Source organism: Hippoglossus stenolepis, chromosome 17 (genome assembly GCF_022539355.2).
Source record: "Hippoglossus stenolepis isolate QCI-W04-F060 chromosome 17, HSTE1.2, whole genome shotgun sequence".
NCBI lineage: Eukaryota > Metazoa > Chordata > Actinopteri > Pleuronectiformes > Pleuronectidae > Hippoglossus > Hippoglossus stenolepis.
The window spans coordinates 10,916,636-10,935,821 of NC_061499.1; the positions used below are offsets into that span (position 1 = coordinate 10,916,636).

At 40.9% G+C, this 19,186-nt stretch overlaps 2 protein-coding genes across 2 annotated transcripts; both read right to left on the reverse strand.

The window, feature by feature from the left end:
* Nucleotides 1–3: 3 nt before the first annotated feature.
* Nucleotides 4–8,973, reverse strand: si:ch211-13c6.2 (uncharacterized protein LOC100000125 homolog). Its single transcript, XM_035182216.2, has 13 exons — nucleotides 8,749–8,973; nucleotides 8,342–8,410; nucleotides 6,472–6,496; nucleotides 3,824–3,910; nucleotides 3,592–3,731; nucleotides 3,348–3,467; nucleotides 3,218–3,263; nucleotides 1,887–2,814; nucleotides 1,653–1,773; nucleotides 1,449–1,514; nucleotides 1,109–1,210; nucleotides 738–996; nucleotides 4–437 (listed from the first exon to the last, which is right to left on the reverse strand). Exons 1-13 carry the CDS (start codon nucleotides 8,800–8,802, stop codon nucleotides 181–183), a joined length of 2,274 nt encoding a protein of 757 aa, XP_035038107.2. The 5' UTR covers nucleotides 8,803–8,973; the 3' UTR covers nucleotides 4–180.
* A 763-nt stretch (nucleotides 8,974–9,736) lies between these two features.
* LOC118124453 (regulation of nuclear pre-mRNA domain-containing protein 1A) lies at nucleotides 9,737–18,844 on the reverse strand. Its single transcript, XM_035182262.2, has 7 exons — nucleotides 18,401–18,844; nucleotides 15,542–15,671; nucleotides 15,102–15,208; nucleotides 14,305–14,399; nucleotides 13,915–14,041; nucleotides 12,366–12,541; nucleotides 9,737–10,854 (listed from the first exon to the last, which is right to left on the reverse strand). Exons 1-7 carry the CDS (start codon nucleotides 18,549–18,551, stop codon nucleotides 10,756–10,758), a joined length of 885 nt encoding a protein of 294 aa, XP_035038153.1. The 5' UTR covers nucleotides 18,552–18,844; the 3' UTR covers nucleotides 9,737–10,755.
* Nucleotides 18,845–19,186: the final 342 nt, after the last annotated feature.

Consider the following 19,186-nt stretch of genomic DNA (forward strand, 5'->3'; position numbering starts at 1 on the left):
TGCAGTAGACAAATGTTTTAATCTTTACATAGAAAAATAACTCAAGAACCCAATTCTTCACAAGTCTAAAGCAAACAACTGAAAAAACAAAGAAGGGAATTTAACCTAAAACCTAGTTTTTACACCAAAGTATTCCTTTCAAACAATAGATATTAATTTTACACAACATCTGCAGAAATCTCATTGTTGTTTTCTTGCCACAAGTTCCAGGAGGGTGGAGGTTATTTTGTCCAGGTTGGTGGAGTACCGAGAGCCGCTCTGCATCCTGGGTTCTTCGGCCATGCGTAGGGGAGCTGAGGGACAGTCGAAATACTCCCCAGCAGCGGGTCGGTAGCCACGAGGGTGCATGGGTTCTTGAAACCTTTCAGGGTAATGTTCTGGCTTGTCTGAAAAGGGAACATGTTGTGTCCGAGACATTCCAGGGCGCCCAAAGGCCTCTGGAAAAAAAAATAAAGACATCAAGAAAAGAGCTTAATGTCAAATTAAAGTGAAGTCGAAAAACGCATAATTATACTTCGACTAAATATGTAGCTTATTGTTAATCACAAGATACAGTACATTTATCCCATCATAAAAATTCAACATGAACTTTAACAACTGTGCACGCTTCACACACTGCCTCCAGAACGATAGCGCATAACCTTTATTAAGAAAGTAAATGACTGGTATGCAGCAAATAGAAAACCATTAAGCTAAACAGAATCCTATGTTATTATGTTATATATAATACAGTTTACCTTCATAACGGCTTCTACTTGAGGGTTCTGGTTCCTTGCGAGGAGAATGATGGTGTTCTGGGCGTCGTTCGACAGGCATATACTCATGCTGCTGCCAACCTCGTCCTCTGGAACCATCTTGGAAACTTGTGTCTTGTGATCGTCGATGGTCTGAATCTTCTCTGCGTATTCCCTCATACTGGCGTCGTGGAGGAAGCTGCAGGTCCGGGTTCAAGCTGTTGTATTCGTTCTTGTGGACTGCTCCGCCTTGGCTGTTGTGCTGCAACAACAAGAACACATTCTTCTTTCATTCGTCTCTACAGTTTTTGCCGAGAGACATAGTTTCAAAGTACTTGTTTATCAGGACCGGCCCTGTGCAGATTGACACGTACCACTGTCTTCTCTGATTTTTTGGACTTAAATTCTCTCAGAAGGCTGCAAAGTTTGTTCTTCAGGAAATCTGCCTCCTCTGCATTCTCAATTTCAATTCCTTTCTAGAAGGGGGGAAAGTGAACAGGGCAAAAGACATAAGACCCTCCTCGTCTCTGTGGCAGGCAAACAAACATCGAACTGCTGTATGTGTTACCAATACTTTTTTTGAAATAATAATAATTGTAATAATAATAGTATCTATATAGCACATTTCAAAGCAAAGTTATATTCCTAAAGGAAGAACAAAGCAACAAAAGGGACAAGGAAAAGTGTTTTATAAAATATAATTCAGGATTTTACCAGCAAATCAAAGACCCCCTCTGACTCCAAGCCTTCTCTGTGGTAGCTTTCAGGATGATGTTGGCTCTAAAAACAACAGGTTTGACATCAGTTACAAACAATAAGTGAAAGCATGTTTTAGATTACAGTAATTACAAGTATTACAAGCAGACAATATTGGCGGGTAATCTAGTAATCTGAATTGATTATTTTACAACAAGCTACCTGTGATTGCCTGTAGTGGTCAGGATGTTGTGTTCCGTGGATTTCAGGTCGCACTGACTCACTAACTGGTCTCGGATGACCACCGAACTTTGGATTTGGGTGTCCATATTCTTTACTGAAGCTTAGGAGGATGAAACATGTCCAGAAAAATTAAGTACAAAGATAAAAACACCAGGCATTAAAATATATAAAAGATACATATTTCTTAAGCTTCACAGGTGCATTATCACTCACATCTCTTTTGTCCTTTCCACTTCCTCTGCAGTGGCATCAGAGAAGCGACTTTTTCGTTTTCTTTTCTCACATCCCTCATCATTAGTGGCCCCCGTCAGAAAGCGCCTGAATGGCTCTGGGATGCCAGATATGGTCTTAGTAACGTCCACTCGTCTCTGGGAGGAAGGGGGTCCGGTTCTGCTCATCCCAGGGTTAGAAACCATCTCTTCACACAGTTCTCCCTTTTTGTGCCTATAATCTTTGATAATATCAAACAAATGATCATGTGATAGGTCATTCTCCATAGGTGTGGAAAAGCTCCTCCTCTTGGCCTCTGGTTCACTTGATCCTTGCCCACTCGCTCTACTCATATCGTCATGTCTGCCTGATTCTCTGTCCAGAGACCACCGGCGTTCATCGTCTGGATACGCCGGCTGTGAGGGCTCATACTCAGAACGGGCTTTGTGACGCCGAACTTCCTCAGAGTATAAATCCTTCAGAGCATCTCTTTCTGGGTGGGGTCTTCTGTAAGGAGGAGCCTCCTCTGGAAAATAATCTAAATCCTGAGTCTGGCCATGGGGCATTGGCACCTCCTCCCAAGGATCATACCGGGTACCGCCACATGGCTGGCGTTGGTCTCTTATTTGTTGATCTTCAACATATTCCTCTTCATATTGCATGCTCTTACCAGGGTCAATATATTCTTGTCTGTACATGTTGTTATTCATGTAATCTGCACTGTGTAGCTCATCTTTCATGTATCCACGGCTGAGACCGTCCTCCCGCTGGTACATCTGTCTGTCTTTGTTCATGGAAGGTTCCTCTGTGTGGAATGAGGGCATATCTTGGTTCCCTCGGTCAGAGTTCTCCCCCTTATTGGCCTTAAATTCTGGAAACAGTGGTGGCACATCTTTTGGGGTCAAACTATTTTGCTTCTGCCTTGGGGGAACTATGGGAAAGGAGTAAACACGGAGTTTAAGTAAAAAATACTACAGACTCATTTGCATATTTCTTATAAATAGCTCTTTTACAGATGCAATGGCCCTGACCCATATGCTACATGCTGGAGCTGCAAGAGCAGCACCCTAACCCTTCAAAAGCAAGTATTCCTCCAATAAATAGCAATGGTCTTCTTTTGTTGAGAAATTACTACATTTAGTGTCGCTCATATGCAGTGATTTATAATAAGGATGCATTACACATATTCCCTGAAAAGCATTACATGTAAGGCATAACTTAAAAAGGAAATGTTCAAGGTTTTTAAAAGTCTGTCTTAAACCTATGAAAAATATGAAAAATCCTACAAAGTTCTAGCTCTTTTAATACAAAACTGGATATGAAGATAAATCTACCTCTTGATGTATTTGACTTGCTTTCATTCCCCTTTTTTGCCATTGGCTGGAAAAGAAACAAAAGATATTAATGCACATATTATTTATACTATTCAGGATGTTTAGTTAATGAAATCTGTATGGCTCTCACCGTTGGATTCCCACGTCCATCCTGTCTCTCTACTATTTCTGCTCGGGTCCGTATGATCTTTCCTGCTTGGTATATTATAGATTGTTTATCCCAGGTCACCAAGTCTGGCCGTTTGATTTCCTACATAAACACAAAAGGTAAGGCATTTTCACTTGGTTCGCACCATTAAAAACACACACATTAACAGGCAAAAACTCAAAGAAAGATCAGCTGTTTCTTTCTGAAAATGTTCACGAGGCCTTACCACATATTTCTGCCTGTGTTTACGTCCAATCACATGGTGGACCGCTTCGACTAGGTTTACAGTCAGATGACATAGCCTACATAAGTATCTGAGGTTTTCTTGTTCATCATTACAAGGGACTTCTTCCAAATAGCTCAAACCTAAGAAATGATTGCAAAAACAAATAGTTACATAGGAATTGAATCAACATGGGAAAAAATATAAATTGTTCAAAAAGTTTAAGGAAATTTACCAATGATGGGCTCGTTGAGCTTCAGGTATTCCAGATATTGTAAAATGTCCTTAAAATCCGGTATGCTTCTTTTTCTGGCTGCAAGCCCTAAGAAAACAAAAACATAGGTAGTTAGTAAAAGAAAATATTACAACAGAGAAAGTTTTTAAAATGTTTGTATTGTAAAGTCTAGTTTTATAAAGGTACAGCTGCAACCCACTGCATCTTCTCCCGTTTAATTTTCTCTAGACTACCATAAGCTTGACAACACAGAGGCAAAGATGCATGAGATTAGCTGAGAACTGAGCATTGAGTTTTCAAAACTAAGTGCCCTGAAAATGTACTTGATCCCTTAATCTTAGTGGAGGATCTCATCCCCTATGCATATGTCCGGCCAACAGGTGTAAGGGAAGTAATAAGTAAAGACATTGTACTGTTGCTACAGCAACAAGTTTGGAACTCTCCTTTTCACATTGAACACATGTTCAAATTCTGCTCTACTTACTGTACATCAACACACAAGTGAACCATTTGAAACAAACATGTGATGTAATCTTCTGTATCTTGCATGTTGCTATGCTTTAATCTTCTGGTAAAGAATTGCCCGTCGAGGCATTACGGTCTTGGCCTCCTGTGAAATCCATCTTGTGACAAAAAAAAGCTAAATGCTGACGTTACCTCCATTACCCAACAGTAGAGGTAACTTCCAGCTTTTTATCCAAACATAAAAAAAAGAAGCTTGTTCTCTTCTAGTATGAGCACACCACAGTAACTCAAACTACGTTTGCTCAGTTTGCATGTTCTCAGGTGACAAAAGCATTTCTATGACTCATTCTTTTTTATGCAAGAAACATGAAAGCATTTTTTCTTTTTGATCCGACCTCACACAGACGATTGGATCAGTCAGCTTGTTTGATGCGAAGTAAACGTTGTTGACATTTCAAGTACTAATTAGCCTCTGTCACTTTCTTTGCAAACTTACCCTAACACGCTTCTCTGAATTTTCTTTCCACAGCCGGCAATCAGCCAAATCAGGATAATTGCAGCTCAATGCTAGTGCACGCATTGATGCTGCAGCACCAGAATACAGGAACGCGAGCCTGCTCTGCTAATATGTAGCCCCCATGTTTGGCTACAGTAGGTTTTGGGGCAGTCATGTAGGCATGAACGGCCCCGTGCTGCCCAGTGTAAGGGATCTCCATTTGTGGCCAAGAACAGGTTTGAAATCAAATAAAGAGTGCATTCATTCTTGAGTTATGGCCGCAAATGATTTGTGACCTTGACCTTAGTTTGACCACCAAATGAATATTCGTGATCCCCTTACCGGTTCCTGAGATACTGCATTCATGAGAATGGACCGACAAGTGGACAGATCCCAAAAAACACAATGCCCTCTGCGCTGCCTATCACCACCACAGAGGCACAACAATCAATCAAGCTTTTGTCACAAGGCCAAAAGGTCTATGATTACACAATGACTTTGACATTTGACCTCCACAATCTAATCAGTTCATTCTTGAGTTCGAGAGAACGCTTGTGGCAAATTTGAAGAAATTCCCACTCGGCAAGATATCGCACCATAGAGAATGCGACGGACACAACATATTGCCTTCTGGGCAGCCTATGGCCAGCACAGAGACATAAAAAAAACGCCTATGCAGTGGAAGAAACCTCTCACCAGACCAAGTTTGCCTGCTACGCAAGCAGATGCCATTGGGTCTGAAGCTCGTTCCAGTGCAGGTGCTAGACCAATCAGTGTTCTACCGCTGGTGAATGCAAGAGCCCGTCATTCTGAACAAAACAATCGGTGACTGACAGTTCAGTAAATTCCTAATCCCACCAGTAAAGTAAGCACAACAAAAAACGTGTATGCAGTAGTGTTTCATAAGCCCATAAGTGTATATTATGGGATTACAGTAGAATTTACTTATTTTGTGCAGCACATTAAAAGGAAGATGAGAACACTGCCCATCCATCAGCCATTGAGGATGTAACTCTTCCCAGCATAATTCAACCACCAATAACAAGTGGCATCAAAAGGTACACAGTCAAACGGATGTTATCCATTGCTTTGGGTGTGCAGATTGGAACGATTTTAGTGAGCAGGCCGCTGTGGCGTGCTGGGGCCACTTTCAGTAGCCAGGATCAAACCAGTGTGACTCGGCCAGTTGTGGCACATTTTCATTACAAGATCTGCATTACTCTTGACATCAGAAGCAGTGAATTTATGAAGCTGTTTAGCTATTTCAGACCTGACCAGGTTTTGCTCTCATTCAGCCAAGAGCACTGGTGAGGTCGGGGGCTGATGTTGGAGATTTGAGGTCAGTGTCGTTCTCATTCCCCCCAATGGTGTTCAAAGGGATGAGGTCAGGGCTCAGTGAAGGCATTGAATTGAACTAAGGAGAAACCATTAGGTTTGTATACCTGCCTTTGTGGTGCTGGGACACATTGTCAATATAGTGTGGTACAGTCCACACGATGATCTGTCCTTTATTTTGATCTTAGTTCATTACCATTCTACAAGGATAAAAAACATTTATGGATCTGGGCTAATTATGCCATCCATTTAAACAGGTCAACAGATTATAGTGATCTCCTTCATTTGAAAAGACAATATACTCACGGCCTGAATAGAAAAAATGACTAGGCTAAAGATGATGTCTACTTACCCGAAGTGACTAAGCCTTCCTCTTTCTGCCAGGAATGAAAGGAGAGCAATTACAGTCAAGTCAATATGTGCTGGGTAAACAGGACACTGGTTAGAGTTCACCTCTAGTAGAAACAGAGAAAAGTTTATATCATGGAAACAAACATTTTTTGCGCTTAATTTGACCAAAACCACAGCTCATCTGAGGTGCAGTAGAAGTCCATATCCTCACCTGTCTTTTTATCATAATTTGATCGAAAGACAATAAAGCCATAAAGGAGAGACGAGCATGTCCTCCTACACATAACTGCATGTATAAAGCTGTCTTGCTACAAAAATTTATAACAGTTAAAGACCTAATTTAATGTGAAACAGGATATCCGTATGGAGATGCAGCATCCGGTTTTCTTCATCACAACCATAAAGAGATGTAATCCGATGGTTATGTATCTTGATATTTCTTCATTCAGACATTGCCCACACTGGATTCAACTGTTTGTTAATGGTTGGACCTTTTATTGTCAAACACAAAGTAAGTTCCAGATGAAACCGTTCCTTCCCATGCAAGACCTGCAGACAGTGTACCTCAAATCTGAGGCTTATTTCCGCATAACTACAGTGACTGTGGATTGGCAGGAAGTGCAGCCAAAATGAAGCTGACCACACAGCAGTACTGTCACTGAATGCATCTTGTATGGACACTGACTGAGGACTGAAGCTGCTGTTGTTGCTACATTGCAAGCATCAAAAAGGCCTTTACATCTGTGATGCAAAGATGGTCAAAGCATTGTCCGTGATAATTTAGATTTGGTCTTCCATGTCGGACACTCCAGTGGTTAAGTAGGGGAAAACATTGAGTGACGACAGTTGTCAAACCTGCAGACCAAAATACATATCTCCAGAGTCTTGCAAAAACATGACAACCGTCATTTGCAAGAACATCACTGACATGTGCTTGACTTTGGTGTGTTGAGGTTTGTTGTTGAATTTTCGTGGAATCAAAAGCCATGGCATCAGATTTCCAGAACTCTTACAAGACGGGCAAATTTCCAGAGGGATATGGAAAACATACATTTCCATATTTTCCAGAACATGTATATAAACGGATGTGAGACAATGTCTCAAGGATGTTCCTTCATCTGAAACAAGCAAGGAATAGAGGATCGAAAGATCGATGCAGATCAGTTACAGACCTTTTTGCAAAACAAAAAAACCCGTGGCTTTTGCAAAGTAGTTGTGGCCATCACAACTGTCTTCATATGATATCAGACAACATGAGGGAAACGTAGATGAAGTCTTAAAGTCGGTGAGATCTGCAGGTGTTAATATGTTGCCTTCTTGTATACCATCACTCTAAGGGTTCACACCTTAGAGACATAGTTGTCCTGGAACCTGGATACTATACAGTAATTTAGCCAAGGAAGCAGGAATATAAAAATCTGCACAGAAAAATGTCCAGAGAATTTCAAGTTCAGTTTCAAGCCTCAAGGAGAAATGTCTTACCACCAATTCATTTTGCTTTGACATTAAAAGATGCATTGTGTTTATCTGACAGTAAAGAAACAAGTAAGATCACAGGATACACAAGCAGACAAGCAGCAACACACGAGAAAACACTGGCAATCCACATGTGCTGCCACCAGCTTTGAAAGATAGTGAAATATCACTTTTGGAAGCCTCTTATTTACTTCTTTGTAAAGTAAATTACTTCTTTTTCCTTGAACTGTGGAAGAGTTAGGACTGTTGAATGAAAAGAGCGGGACAATCAGGAGGTCAAATTGAAAACACTGGTCACAGTAAACTTCAGTTCAATCGCTGGGGGTTTTGGTGCTAATATTCAACACAACTTTAACATTGCATAGCTTTGTGCAGCAGTACACGGTGCTGTGTACCTTTATATGCCCTGGTGTAGTCATGTGTATCTTGTACAAGGTGTCTCCCCTTATGGATTTATCACAGACCTGGAGGGAAACAGAAAACGTTGGACGATCACTATCACAGCTACATATAATGGTTTAATATACAATGATGTGCTTACTGGATCAAAACTGCTAAATCAAGACAGTCCTTAGCCTTAAACTCATCTATTACAACTTCAGCAATAACCAGTGAGTTGAAACACCATCAATAATCTACATGGATTGGAGGAGTAGTTTATTTCCGGTTTGCTGCATCAACCCACATTCAGTATAACTCGTTACCTTAAAAACTGAGAGTAGACACTCGTGACAGCCAGATTGTTTTTTTCTTTGACACCACAATCACACACATGAAATGCAGCTAACGTTAGCTAGCTTACCGTGCATTCAATAAAGTCAGCCTCAACATCGTAAGGTGTTTCGAATTTGTCCATTTCTGGATGTTTAGTGGTTTAATTAGTTAGCGAGCGGGAAGAGAGCAATTGAAATGGTGACGTTTGAAAGTATAAAGCTTTAGAAAACCTCGCTGAAAGCCTGTTAACGTGCGCTATGTTGCTAACGCTTCGTTTTCTTCTACGAGTTTAAACGACGGTTGGTAAACGAGGTTATACGCCACCTACTGGACTGGAGTGTACTAACACTATCTTCTTCTTTTTCTTCTTCTTTTGCGAGTTGCAACTAAATAGAACATTACCGCCATCTAACGCTGTGTTACGGAAACCCTAAAATAAGATGTGTTTCAAAACGTTCCCACATCTTTGCACACGATTTTTTTTTGTCATAACTGAGTCTCTAATAACTATCATTTATATGTTTTGGGCAAAATAGAAAACACTGACCTCCACAGTCTAATTGCAGGTGTCACTGTTTCCATTTGGATTCTTTCCAATTAGACACAATGATGGATTTAGTTTGTTGTGACCTAATTTAATCTGGCCCATAGTTCACCCAAAAATGAAAATTCACTCATTATCTACTCACCACTATGCCGATGGAGGGGTGGGTGAACTATTTTGTGCCAAACTAATGATTCTATTTGTTGAACTTATTGGCATTTGCATCTCAACTCTAACTCAAATCTGGAAAGGAATGTGTGGTTTATGTTTTGACTACATAGAACGCGGCCTTCAGCAAGTTCCTTCAGTTCACACGACCAGTGACAAAAGTTTATGGCCTGTGAGTTTGTGCCCGCGTGGTGTCGTCCTGTTACCCCATCGCTTCCATGATAAGACAAAGACAATATCATACCCTGTAAAAAAAACAATGAACATGTTGGTATTATGGATGTACAACCATGGTTGATGGGACATCCACTTACGCCCTCTGTTGGACAAGTTTTAACCACTACAGACGGGACCAGGACAGGACTGAAGGGGTTTGAACACTTTGTTTATTTTGGTTCTTAGACTAATTTGCTCCACAGCCACAAAAACAAACGGCTGCTTTTACATCACACTTGGGAAACCGGGGCTCTTCTCAAACTGCGCGAGGTGTCGGCACAGCATACAGCAGACTTGAGGGTAAAATGATCAATCATGTGTGTGATGGTAAACAAGACAACAGACAGCTTCACTCATTGTTTCATTACCGTGTTGGGTGTAATGGGCAACTGCAAGTATATCATTGTATAGAGGCAAATCAGTACTTTGTCTGAATGACCATGTTGGTACAAATCATGAGCGCTTAAAGGTATAACTCCATTATATTTACATGCCATTTACAATCACAGATGATACACAGCCCTCTCACAAAGAGGCTTTATGTAAATGATAATTACATATGTTTGCTTTGAGGCTCGTGGCTTTCATCTCGGCCTCTGAATATGGTTTGCTAATGATTTCACAAATACACAATACTCTTTGGAGGCCATATCGCACTGCATAAAATAAAAATCATCCCAGTTTGTAAGAAGCTGCTGCAAGTACCTTAAACAAAGAGCTACAAAGAAAGAGCAAAAGGAAGTTATGACAGCAATCCAAATAATGAATGGTAACACTTAGGGCTTATACTCTGGTGCATTATCGTCTCACTGTGCTATAAATACAAAAATATCACACCAGCATCATCCGTACCACTGTGAAGCTGTAAAAGGTTGATGGTCAGGGGCCAAAGCATGGGAGGCCTGTGTCTGAGGATTTTAGGTCTTTGTGTACAGTGCACTGATAAACAGCACAAAGAGATGAGCTCACAAACAGAAAAATGTGGATAAATAAATCTGTTCCAAGACAGAAAGAAAACCACAGGTCAACAAAGAGGGACACGCAAGACACTTTCCAAAAATCAAAAACAGAGGCTGTGGCGACGTCACTGATCACACATCTGAGATGCAGGTGGAGACGTTTCAGTCGGAGGCCTGTCCGGTACAAGGTCGGGAGGTGAAACTTCAGTCAGTCCGAGGAGTTGTAGATCCGTCCTGGAAGATTGTTCAGACGCGAACGCAGCTCCTTGCGGACCTGGGTTACCCTCGTCAGTTTGCGTTTGTATTCCTGAAAAAAGTCCAGAGGAAAAGGTCCATCAGAGCTCGAAGATCACAGCGCTCATTGCACTTTTGGGATTATTTTATAGTCTCAGCAGATATATTGAGTGCACAATTTGTGGCAAGTAGACAGTGATAAATAACAGGCTGATGTATGATTAGAAAAAATCTAAATCAAGAATAAGAGAAGTGCATGAAAATGGATAAATTAACTTTGTATTGCATTGGTGGAGTGTTTTTTAAGTATTGAGGGAAATTTAATCAACCATGTTTGAAAGATTTCCATCATTAAAGTGCCATGAAAATGCAGTTTTTTGTGCTTTTAACACATTCAACTCATCCCCCTTCCAAAGCATTGTATGTATGAGCATGTGTGTGTGTATGTGTATTTGACTGAACCTGTAACATGGCTCGGTTTCAAGAGAATAAACTTAACTCAAGTCTAAGTTTTTCAACTTAGAGTTAGAGTTTTCCAAATGTTTCAACTTGTTTTACAACTAACAGCAGTACAGGTCTGATAAAGGATCTATCTGTTGGGGTGTGTATGAATGACACAATGCAACCAAATGATTTCAACCCTGTTCATGTATATGCAGAAAGTGGCATTAAGTGTTGCTCAAGTGCTTGATCTCTGCTCCAGTTTTGTTGCACACGTCACTTCTAAGACGTTACTGTGTTTGTGATTGTGTGCCAGCTGATATGTGAAGGTGGTTGTGCAAACAGATCAGGCTTCAAAGCTCAGTAGGAAGCACAAATTTCTAAATGTAAAATAACATTTGTGTCAGGATTCTTAAAACTTATTGTATTTTTCTTGCTCTTTGGTTGGACCTGTATATGATCATATTGAGCTCAATTGAAACTTTGTGTTTAGGTAACATTTACTGTGTCAATACCACAAAAAAAGCATTAACGGTCGTGGATGTTGAAACAATGCAAACACCACCAGGAGCGGCAAGTGTAAAATAAAAGCACTCACAAAATTATTTTCATCTTTTATTTTCATTTCTTTTTTTATTACAGAAGACTTGAGACTGGGTGAAGATACAAATATGAGATACTTTATCCTCTTGGTCTCCTGTGGATAAAGGCTAGACAGTTAATGTCAACACAGAACAAAGCACTGTTGTCATGGTTACGAGAAAACAAGAAACTCTGTAGATACGTTTGTCGAGGACAGAACTACGTCGCTCTCTTTTTGGAATGATACTTACCGTATTGCACTGAGTGAAGTGAACTAAATAAAAAAGGCTTGGAGTATTTCAATGAGGAGAGAATATCTCACATTGACGTCAAGGGGATTGATCTAATGTTGAATGTTTCCAGTTTCAGATGCCTGCAGCCCTAACACTCAAATTGAAATAATACAAGGGGCACTCTGCAGTATGTAACTGCTGAAATACATGAAAAGTGATGTTATTTCAAAATGTGAACAAGACAGACGAACACAAAGAATGATTAATAATGACACGAAGGTGAGGAAAACGAGACATGCACGTGAAAGAAAGAAAGTGATTTACGCACTTCGAGTTTCTGCTCGTTCTGGACCAAGCCATCCTTCTGGCTTTGCAGGAAGACGGTTAGCGTGCGCGTGAGCTGCCTCCTGTCGTCTATCTCTGCTGCCAAGCGACCACTGTAGTCTGCGAGCAGCATGCAGGCCTCCTCCACCAGCCGGGAGAGCCGCTCCCCTGATTCTTTATCTGCAATCACAGACGGCACACAGGGAGCACAATGCTTTAACACTGTTAGTGTAGGGGGTTCAAGTGGAGGTCATTCAGTTATCCATCAGTACACAAGGTTAAACAGATACTGTTTAACTACTGGCAACTCAAACATTGTATCCTGTGATAGACAGAGCCATTTTTCGCCCTTTTGTTCATCCTGGTTTTAGTGTTTGTTTCTTGAGGGGAAGATTAGTCACCTTTGAATAAATAATAGGCTAAAATGTTTAAGCCTTTTATTAGGGGCACCAGTCCACCTGCTTATTCATGCCGCTATCCAAGCAGCCAATCACGTGGCAGTGGTGCAATGAATAAAATCATGCAGATACAGACCTCGGTGACCTTGACTAAGTCCTGATTGTTGGGGCCAGAAGTCTTTCAGTTTACTCAAAATGGTTCCAAAAACTAAAATCACCCAGTGAGCAGCAATTCTGCTGGAATTACTTTGTTGATGAGAGAGATCAGAGGAGAAACTGACAGGAAGGCTACAGTAACTCATAAAACCACTTCTTACAACTGTGGTGAGCAGAGAAGCTGATCGGAATGAACAGCACGCTGAAACTTGGAGTGGACGAGCTACAACAGGTGACGCCACATTAGAGGATAACTGACCCGTGAAGTATGAACAGAACATCGATTTGGTGAGTGAGCAAAACCCACAAACACGAATGAAAGAGACAGTGCTAAAGATAACACAAACAAGAATTGGTTACATCTGTCATCATGCCTGTGGTCTCACACTTCTTTTAAAATCAATTAAGATTTGAAAATCCTCTAGTGTGCAGGAGGCATACTTCAGGAACAGAAATCTGAGGTTACAGTGGAATAGACTCACCAAAGAGTGAGAGAGATGATAACTAGAAAAACGCAGCCTGGTCTAATGAATCTGGATTTCTGCTGAGGCACGGTGGGACAAAATCCATGAACCTAACCTGCCTTGTTGTGTTATAATGGTGTGGGGAATGTTTTCTTTGTGATCTTCGGGCCGTTTAATATTGATTAATCATTGTTTGAAAGTTGCTGACCATGTGGATCCCATAATGGCCACAATTTTCCATCTTCTAATGGCCACTACCACCACGATAATGCATGATTCCAAGAAAAAGTCTGCTCCAACTGATTCAGGAAAATGAGAATATGTTCAGTGAACTTCAGTAGCCTCTGTCACCAGATCTGAATCAAACAACCGCATAACTGTGTAGCTGACGCATCTGCAGAAATGATGAGATGCGTGACGTCAACATGGACTAAAATCTCAAAGGAATGTTTCCAACCCTATACCAAGTATGTTGTACCTAATATAGTGCTGGGTGAGTGTATATACAGATAACGTGCTGCGTCCTGCCTCCTACCTGTGATCCTGTGAAGCAGTGACGTGTCCTGCACCTCAGCAGGAAGGGAGGAGATTCGCTGACGCAGCACTGAGTCGCCAGAGGCTGCATTTTCCAGCTCCTGCAGAGCTCGGATTAACTCTGCTGTCTGAGGTAGCAGGTGAAAGGAGAGAAAGGATGGGAGGAGTGACAGAATAATAAGGTATGATTAATGATAAGTGGTGATAAGTATCTGTCAAATATTAACAACATTTGATAGGCAGCAGAGAAAGGAAGTAACAAGACACAATTCCATCCAGAAGTAGCTGCACCAACATTTAAAATGTATGATTAAATGAGCTCTATGTGGTTTCAAGTATCATTTCATTTAAATCCTGTACTCATAGATTCAGTGTTTGTCTGGAGCAGCACCTGTGGGGGCTCAGCTGGAGAGCTCTGGGAGGCAAAGTCGTCATCATCGGGTCGGATCTGCTCATACGACCTCTTCTTAGCCTTTTTTTCGCCATCTGAGATTCACAGGAAAAAGAGAAGGAGGTAACTAAAACATTAGATAAAGCTTCTTTCAGGTTTCGGACTTTCTCCTGCCAGACGCCTAGTAAACAGTCTGGAAAATGTCTGAGTGAGTCCATGTGAAAAAACAGCAGGAGATGCCGTTTCTAACACGCAAGAGACGGAAAACTGTAAAAAAAAACAAAAGAATACAAATATCTCAGGATGAAAGAAGATGCAGACGAAGATGAGCAAGAAGAAAAACATCTCTGCAGCGGAATTTATACACCCGACTTGCCTCTGCTACCACAACCCTCACCACAATACCCCAGAGATATCTGTGCTGGTGTAGACGCAGCTGACTGATAATCTTCTGCATTGTTGTTTATGTGAAAGGGAATCCCCATTGTCCAGATATTCTCCAGAGTTCATGTCTGAAAACGGCTTAATGTTGTTTTCTAGCTCAAATTAAAGGGTCACCATCTTGCCATGAAGTTGATTAGCTATGGAGAATCTATATCTACCTCTAAAACATAGTAGCAAGTGCCATGTGCTGTTATGAAATGCAAAAAAACATGCATCTTACAAGACCAAGCAAGTGAGGCTTGAACCTGTCTACCTGCAGGGTAAGCAGTTATGTATTGTTGTTAAGACCAAATATGTAGACATGGTAGGGTGTTCAGCCAGTGCAGGTACAGATTAATGTGGACTGTACTTACACAAGACTTGAGAGAGTTGATCGATCAGGCTGTTCTCGTATACTCCTCTCTCCTGCCAGATGGACAGAACCCGACCCAACTGTTTCTTACAGCCATCCTCGCCCTCTCTGCACAGGAAACAGTTCAGAGGAGGCAGACACGTTTAACAACTTTCTGAAGACTTGACTGTGCAGACAAACCATAATACCATTAACTGTCAATATACACACATCAAATCATGTGTTCCTAATTTGGAAATATCTCATTCTGAACCATTAGGTAATCTAGATTATTTTAATCCCATTGGAGTGTAACATACTCTCATTTTCATTTGCTATCCTTAAGAAGAGATCTGATTGTGCAGTTCCTTGAATTGTCAATTTTGGATACAAATTCTCAAGACAACTCAATTTATTTAAAAAGTATGAATTTCAATGCAATGTGGTAATGTTCAATCTGACCTGGACACGTGTTTGAATGCATCGACGATGACCGGAGCAAAGTCCTGTGTGAACTCTGGCCCCTTTTTCTTGCTGTTCTGAATGACGTCATTGGCCAAGTAGAGGAAGGTCAGCTTGCGTGGTACCTGAGCTGCATGAATTCAAATGAACACATACACATGTCACAGCGGAGTATCTGGTTACAATAAAACACACTAGCTATATTAACTAATTTTCCAAATGATCCATTTGTCAACCTACTAAATATAAGTATTAATTACATTTTTAGTACCATACAAAGCCAGAACATTATGCATTGAGGTGAATCTTTTTTATTCACAAATAAGAACCAAATCAAATAAGTTCTGGGGGTAGAAACATTAAAAACCTAATGCTACAAGTGAATATTACTTTCTCCCCTCTAAGCAAACAGCTTGTGGTTTTTAGTCTTTTCCATTTTGTATTTTACCCACCAACATAAACACAGTGAGAACATTAAAGTAACAATGCATGTGTGTGTGTTGTTGTTGAACAGTCAACAATAAGCTGAGCACAAAGCTCCAGACAACTATAGCATATCTATTCCCACTGCACTCTCCTTTCAGTGTTCAGACAAGGCTCCTAAAATACAACATCCACTTGAGATATCATTAGGTTGTTGAGTAGCACCCTAAGGAAAAGTGCACCTCTATTGGATATAACTACAGCAATGCAGCTGGCTTTAATCCAAAAAATATTCCCAACAGCTCAATTATTTACTTGACATGTAACTGTTTACAGAAATAAAATGCAGGTTGATCAACTAACATTATAGTTACACACCATTACTTAAAATACTGTATCTAATATCTTGCTGTGAAATAAAATAAACCTCCATTATGGTGACAATGATGGAAACAAAATAATATAAATATCCCAGAAAGGAAATTACATTTAATATACAACTAAAATAGCAAACCAGAGGTTATACTGTGTCAAAAACATTGTAAGATAGTATGTTGATATCATGGAGCTGTCTTAACTTCTTAATGGATTTAAGCATTAACAGAAAACGCTGTGTCGAAGTAAAAGTATCAGTCACAGTACAACTATAATACACAATTATGTAGTTTATATTACTCCTTCAGATGCTATGCTTTAAATGCATTTGACTGACTGACTTTGACCATAATGTGTCTTGAATGCTTACTTTCAGTGGAACATTTGAAACTTTTGAAAGACATTTGTTTGCAGCTTGTGCCCTTGAGAGAAGAGACAGGACTAAAATATGACAGAGATGATTGTGAAACCACTTTGGGAGCAGCTAAACTTCCCAGGAGGAATGTTCACTACACCCATCCCAGCAGCCACAACCAGCAGTAGAATCATCCGTAGCAACTGCTGACATTAGAGGATAAGTTATTGATCCAGGGCTGTCACACTATCCCTTTTATTCAGTGCTCAATTAGTTTGTTTAAAGTCTTTCTATGATCACTTTGAAAACACGACATACAAATATAAAGTCAGGTGAGTTTTATTATAGCTCCTACTACTCACGTAAAGTCGATGATGGTACATAAATTATCCCCTGCTCGTTAGTGTTTTCTGTAGAAAATCCATATTTTCAACATTTGTTCATTAAAGCTACATTAAATGATTTGTTGGCCACTTGAGGGCAGTAGAACAAGCAGTACACATGTTCTCACCATTCACAGTTGCTACATTATCATTCACGTGGAAGAGAGATGCTCGTGTTTTGGTCTCCACCATCTTCAGAGGTAAAGATCTGGCTTTAAAGAGGCTACATGCTAACGTTGACAGTCAGTCGGCGGCAGCTGGTGGAGGATTGTGGTGTGTGAGGGACGGGAAACAGTGAGCTGAAGGAAGCTAAAACACTCGGCAGAGCTGAGAGTAGCTGCTGCGCTGCGTGGTTTAAAACAATTTAATTTAAAAATACAGAATATGTGCATTTCACAACGGGAAAAGTGTTTGTAGAGAAATGTGCTTGAATAAAGTGCAGTGGCACAGGATGATTGCTCGAGGATATGAACTGCATTTGTGCATTAGCGTAAGTCAATATTGAATTAAACATTTACATAGATGTGCAAATTAAATTTGTATAAGTAGGTATGGTATACAAAACCCTAACCCCCTAACCCTATAGGAGAATAAAATGCTCTGTGCATGGTGCATGTATTTATAAGGGTATCAATAATTCACTGTGGTACAGCATGTAAGTATAAATATTTACATCACAACAGTTTAAAATGTGATTCTGAATATAAGATGTCATGCAAGTATATGGGTTAACTATCTCAATAAGAGGTATAATAGTGGAATAATAGAATACGTTTACCTTATATGGATAATGTGCCAAAGGACACCAATGTGCAAAGATGTTATTATCTGTGGGTTCAACACCACGATCCAGCTTTGTCACTTTACACCCAGTCACTTGAGCGACTAGATAATAGTGTACACACTCATTGCTGCAGCTTTTAAAAACAACCTGTGTAATGAGCATTTGACAGTGACCGTGAAGGTTCAACCAACCAAAACAACCGAGTTACAGACCTCGATTACCAAGGCTAACATCACAGTGTCAGTATTAGCAGCCTTGAATAACACAGAAACCAACCAGCCCCCCACACACACACACAGAGAGATAACCTGGTTAAATGCTAAGTTAACTCGCTAGCTGGAAATGTGGCTAGCGTTCGCAGTTGCTTTGCTAGCAACAGCTCCGTTGTCTAACAAGTTTGACGTTAGCACAACAACTTTAAAATGTTCCAACAGCGCTTTAGCCGCAGTTAGCTCCTGTAGCCAAATGCTACACGTACGTTGCAGAGGCGCGTTAGCAGTGTTTTCTACGAGCACCTAGCTTAGTCGTGTCAGCCTTACCTTTCTTCAGCTCGCTGATCCAAACACTGACGATGGTCTTCGAGTGTTTCCTGTGATGGATGAGCCACAGCGACAGGGTCTGCACACTTTGTTGCGAGTTGCTCAGCTCGCACAGTTTCTTCTCTAAAGCCGCCTCGGAGAAAGCTGACATCTTCGACGGGAGACTCGAGCAGGGAGACGCCGGGAGAGGCAGCAGCTTCGAGGTCTCTCCCAGGTGTGTTTGTATCTGCAGCGGGTTATCCACTCACTGCAGGGGGTTCACTATCCAGACGACGAGCCATGCGCAGCCGTGCCAGAGTCCAACGCCAGGCTGGTGATGCTAGCAGGCTAGCTGGCTGTGGTCGGGAGAAACCAGGCTGCGATACAGGAGCTTCCGTGTCCCACGTATGCTGCGTTCAAGTCCGATGGAAATTACAGCGACGACAATCGAGGAGTGCGTTCGACAAATCCAAATAATCGCCTTGCCTAACCTACGGTGGCCGAGAGAGTTCAACGCTCTGCAAATCACAACACATGCAAATAGAAAGAACACGTGCAAAAAAAACCCTCTGGTTCCTCAGAGAATAATTCGTGGATCTTGCATGTTTAAGAGACTATTGGAGTTTGTGCTATTTGGTGCAGATGCAAAGAAAAATCTGGATCTAGTGAAATGTGGTTTCATAAGGGGAACGTCTTAAATAACCATCTATTTGTGTGATTATGGCATTAAACCCAACAAGAGATAGGAGCCTTTGAGTGAAAACACATCTCAGTAACGGAAACCAAAACCCACTCCTCTAAAATAAC

Coding starts and splice junctions, on each gene's coding strand:
- si:ch211-13c6.2 (XM_035182216.2), bottom strand. CDS start 8,802: ATGGACAAATTCGAAACACCTTACGATGTTGAGGCTGACTTTATTGAA. Junction 3,732..3,823: donor GCTCAACGAGCCCATCATTG/GTAAATTTCCTT, acceptor ATCATTTCTTAG/GTTTGAGCTATTTGGAAGAA. Junction 438..737: donor AAGTAGAAGCCGTTATGAAG/GTAAACTGTATT, acceptor TTTTTTTTCCAG/AGGCCTTTGGGCGCCCTGGA.
- LOC118124453 (XM_035182262.2), bottom strand. CDS start 18,551: ATGTCAGCTTTCTCCGAGGCGGCTTTAGAGAAGAAACTGTGCGAGCTG. Junction 14,042..14,304: donor CTCCAGCTGAGCCCCCACAG/GTGCTGCTCCAG, acceptor CTGCTACCTCAG/ACAGCAGAGTTAATCCGAGC. Junction 10,855..12,365: donor AGAACGAGCAGAAACTCGAA/GTGCGTAAATCA, acceptor GACTTTTTTCAG/GAATACAAACGCAAACTGAC.